This window comes from Priapulus caudatus, unplaced genomic scaffold, assembly GCF_000485595.1.
Source record: "Priapulus caudatus unplaced genomic scaffold, Priapulus_caudatus-5.0.1 Scaffold259, whole genome shotgun sequence".
In the NCBI taxonomy this organism is placed as follows: domain Eukaryota; kingdom Metazoa; phylum Priapulida; class Priapulimorpha; order Priapulimorphida; family Priapulidae; genus Priapulus; species Priapulus caudatus.
In genome coordinates, this window is record NW_014577320.1 from 206,067 (window position 1) to 211,130 (window position 5,064).

Consider the following 5,064-nt stretch of genomic DNA (forward strand, 5'->3'; position numbering starts at 1 on the left):
TGTGTGTGTGTGTGTGTGTGTGTGTGTGTGTGTGTGCGTGTGTGTGTTTATGTATGTATATATTTATATGTGTGTGTATGTGTGTGTGTGTGCGTGCGTGCGTGCGTGCGTGTGTGCGTGTGTGCGTATGTATACACCAGGCTTCAATGTTGAAGGCTGGACATGATGCTGTGCCTTGTCGTCGGACGTTGTCCAAGGTCCCGTACCGGCCGTACGTCTAAGCGTGAGCGAATTCAGCCGCCCGCAAACATGTCGCGACGTCCATTTAATAGCAACATTTGCAGAACTAACACAATTCAATAAATAGGATAATTCAACATAAACTATAAGCTTCGAGTGAACCGAAATGACTTCTCCTTTTGTGGCGATTGTAACGGTTGCATTATAATATTGCCAATTGGACCCGTACAAATTTAGATCGCCTAATCATGACACCCTTTTCTACTACCAAATCCACCCATTCAAGTTGTTTATAATTAAATCCACAAACAATTGATAAGAAGGGCTCGCCTTCTACATTATCTTTGCCTTTACTTTTGCCCCGCCATCCATATCACAACACGATGTTCTTGTGGTCTATATGTATAATGGCGTCATGCACACACTAATAACAGATGTACAGTAATTGTTTAACCTTTTTCAAATATTCATAACATTGTGTTTTTCTCTGCAGTTTTTTTCCCGATACTTACTCCACTTCTGAAGCTGTTAAAAATACAATTCCTTAAAAAAGAAGATCAAGACTTCTTTGTCAACCTCACTACGAAGACTCTGGCGCTTAGACGAAATTCTAAAGAGGTACGCCAACCGTTGTGCGATTCGGGTGTTCTGCAGCAGCGGCTCCCATTCTACAATACTATATAATCTCTTGTCAGCGTGCTTGAAGCAAGTGGCCAAAAAGCTGCATTTCAACAACGCTTCACGACCGGGGAATTTTTCTTAAGCGACCGATGGATGACCAATAGGAGCAGATTAGGATATTTTGATGTATAGTTGAGATGTGTGTGCGTGTGTTCATGTGCGTGCGTGCGTGCGTGCGTGCGTGCGTGCGTGTGTGTGTATGCTTTCTGTGCGCGCGTGTGTGCACGCTTTACATATGACGTATACATTTCTAGGTACGACCAGACTTTCTCCAGTTGATGATGGACGCTCACAAGGAAATGCATGACAAATCTGGCGAAGTTCACAAAGGTTGGTGGTTATAAATATACCGTGACGTGTAGACCATTGAAAAGCGGCCCGCATGTGTCATCATTACAATATAATTGCAACTCAGCCTATATAATATTACTTTATCAAAAGGGAAAAAAATAGAAAAAGGTTGACAACACTAAAAGTATCCGTGAATTACGGTGTAACGCGGCAACGGGCTTATACTTTTATGAGGACGGAGGCGTGTATTTTCGGGATGTGGGATTAGACCCGAGATATACGAGATAAATATTTCGTTTTATTCTGGAATAGAAGTCAACCGGACATGGGAAAGCCGAAATTGGGTTTTAATTAACCGGGAAATGGGAAATGGCATATTTTTACCTGGTAAACTCATGTGAATAGACCCCTCCACACACACACATACATACACGCACGCATACACATGCACCTACGCGCCAATATGGGATACCCTGGAGTATTTACCCGTTCCCAGATCCCCCGTTCCATTCGCTGCTATATTAACGCGGTTCGCAAATGAAGTTTCACGTTTTAAAACGGCAACTGACTGCATGATACCGTCATCTAACTAACCATCAATCCAGGTTTGACGGATAAGCAGATCCTCGCACAATCCCTGGTCTTCTTCCTGGCCGGTTACGAGACGACGGCAACGCTGCTGTCAATGTGGTCCTACTGCCTCGCTACCAACCCAGAGTGGCAGACGAAACTGCAGCAGGAAGTGGATGACGTGATAGGCGGGGTGAGTGTGCCACATCAACCGTACGAACCACATATATTCTATGCAACACACGCGTAAAGACTACATACTGCGCATATATAGACATCATGAACATCTAGATAGACATATGTTTATGTAGGTATCTATGGTACGAAGCAAATGAATCGTGACGACCTTATCGTATATGTGACTACAATATAAGATATAAAAAAATATCTTGGCTGTAAAAATATCTTTACAGTGGCTGTTAGTTCGTCCTTGTAAACAGTTATTTTCCACTCATACGGTGATGTGATATTCTAGGGTTATTGTATAGAAGATTTGCCGAAATTCGTAACCCCACGTATGCGTGGAGAATAACTGGGGTTTTCGCGATTTTTTTAGACCGAAATCACTCACGCCAAGATTAAAGAGTTGCCGCTCCTGGACATGTTCATGAGTGAGGTCTTGCGCGTTTACCCAGCTATTACGAGGTAATGTAGGCTGTGATTCCCATGCAGTGCTCTACAGACTTAATTACCTGTCATAACATCTTGTTATGTAAGAGTATGTGTCGTATGTGTTACAGATCTGTAGCCACCAACACATTACACATGGTTTAGCATAGAGTTCATGTTGTTTCCCGAAGAGTTGCCATTAGGAGCCACTGTCGCTGTGATGTTATTTATTCATTGCTAATTTGCTATGTTTTAATTGCTATGTAGAACATATTTCATATAGATCTGTTTAACCTTTTCTAGTACTTCTACTAGTAGTAATCTTCTTCCTACATATGTGTTTGTTGCTTTCTAGGTTTAACCGAGAGGTTGGGAAGGAATATAAGCTTACTGATCAATTAACTCTTCCCAAGGGAACGGATGTTGCCATTCCAGTCTACTATATGCATCATAACGAAGAGTACTGGCCAGATCACAACAAATTTGACCCAGAAAGGTATTACATCATATATACACATACGTACATTGTATATACATTGTCAGCGACATAATACCTCTGATGCCTTTGCACATGCAAATTAATACAAAACATGTAATACGGTAATAAACCGATGGTAGCTACTGAACTCTGCGCCTTAAATACTAGCCGGCGACAAAAACACACAGAGGCCTTGTGAATATCGATCAAACGATCGTAGTTATTGGGCCAAGTTCTACGCACTGACTTCACGTCTTCGGCTACAGGTTCACCGCAGAAGAGAAGCAGAAACGTAACCCCTACACGTACGTACCGTTTGGACTCGGGCCACGCAACTGCATTGGGATGAGGTTCGCCAAATACGAGGCTAAGGTCGCCATAGTGAGCGCCCTTCAAGACGTCACATTCATTGTCTCTGACAAGACCCAGGTAACGAATCCGCGAGGGGTACTATCAAAATCATGGTAGTATCATGGACGTATATTTTAGGCAATGATTTTATCCGGGGAGTGCCCCCCCCCCGGGTGTAAACGCTCACACATACAATAATACATTAATCAATCACTATACTCCTTACAGGTACCGATGGACATGACGAAAATGAAACCCGGAGGTTTCCTGTACCCGAAAGATGGGATCATGCTTGAGGTCCGAAGACGTTGATACGAGCAGTGTTATAGCGAGAGGGGAGTTATATCGTGAAACCGCTAGTAGAGCACGCGCATGAAAATTGCAACACCACGTAAACGTATTAGTAACGAGTTATTAGTACCGTTATAGTAACGAGTCATTTATTCGTTCATGCTTAATTAGCCTCACCCGTTATTGTTAGACCTTTTATAGATTTAAAAAAGAATGAATCTAGAATAATTCTGATGTTAATTCACTAGGACCAAAATATGTTGAAAAATTTAATATTTTTTAAGGAAAATGTTTCTATACTAATGATTGCAATGCGACCAACGTAGAATGCAATGAAAGAATAAAGCAAACAGTCCACATGATGTATGACTGAATTTTGTTGTTGCTCCTTTTGTTCTTGGCAAAACCAAGTTGGAATTAACGTTATAACTTACGGCCCGGAGAATTGAATTATAATATCAACCACTTAGTTTCACGCCTCACACTTTTATTGTCCACATATTCACATAAATTTAAACACGATTTAATATATACTATAACATCGATACCCTTCGCATTCAGATGCGAAATTGATGATAAATTAATTACATTACAAATCTTTTCTAATGATATATCAACAATTCTTTGAAGAGATTTCTCACATACGTGTATACGCGCATTGCCTATAATAATATGGGAAGCATATTGGAAATAAATCATAGCAACAGATGTAACAAAAACAACAATAAAACCTCAACGTGACAATGCTGGAAAAGGGGAAATAATGTTGGGTTGAAGTGTCCTGCTTTGATAGGTGAATCACATAGTTAGTATTGCACCAGTTCTGACAGTTTTATGGTCATTTTCCCCAAGTTCAGCCTCAACAATCAAATAATGTGACACAGGAATAAAGATGAAGTCTCGACAGAGGAACACAGCACGGATATTCAGCAGGCAAGCAATGAAAATGCAATATTTATTAGTGCTGAAATAGGGTGGTTACACTTTTGTTTAAGCATTTACAATTCTAGATAGGATTCTCTCCTAGGAGCATGCATGTGTATACAATGCGTGCGTGCATACATTTGTACGTGCATGCATACGTATAATCCATCACGTCAATCTATCACCAACGCATCAACAACGCCATCCCTTATTCTTGCACCAGCCCATTGTCGTTTAATCACACACCGAAATACAATCGTAAGAGAACCGCCTCCACTTCGCGGTAACTAACCACGAACTCAGCCACCGATCGAACGTACCGCAAGCGAGCCCGCGTTTCACGTCCGCACGCGCCGCAACGATAGACGCGCCATGTCGCCGCGAAGACCGACGCGCCTTGTCGCCGCGACGACGGACGCGCCTTGCCGCCTCGACGACGGATGCGCCTTGTCGCCGCGACAACGGACGCGCCTCTTCGCCGCGACGACGGATGCGCCATGTCGCCGCGACGACGGACGCGCTGCATCGCCACGACGACAGACGCGCCACGACGTCGTCGTCGCTTCACAGCTTCGCGGCGGGCCCTGACCCTGGGTCGTCCGCCACGAGGTCGACATACGCTCCCGTCAGCGCGGCCTCGCCCGTCTCGTCGACGACGCAGCGCAGGTGCACGCGTTCTCCGCGCCGCC

At 43.5% G+C, this 5,064-nt stretch overlaps 1 protein-coding gene across 1 annotated transcript; it reads left to right on the top strand.

Annotated features, from left to right (window-relative positions):
• The first annotated feature begins 162 nt into the window (after window positions 1-162).
• LOC106808186 (cytochrome P450 3A19-like) lies at window positions 163-3,825 on the top strand. The gene is made up of 8 exons (XM_014810788.1): window positions 163-223; window positions 674-798; window positions 1,116-1,191; window positions 1,758-1,915; window positions 2,279-2,367; window positions 2,687-2,827; window positions 3,076-3,238; window positions 3,389-3,825. The coding sequence occupies exons 1-8, from the start codon at window positions 163-165 to the stop codon at window positions 3,470-3,472; spliced, it is 897 nt and encodes a 298-aa protein (XP_014666274.1). The 3' UTR covers window positions 3,473-3,825.
• The last annotated feature ends 1,239 nt before the right edge of the window (window positions 3,826-5,064 follow it).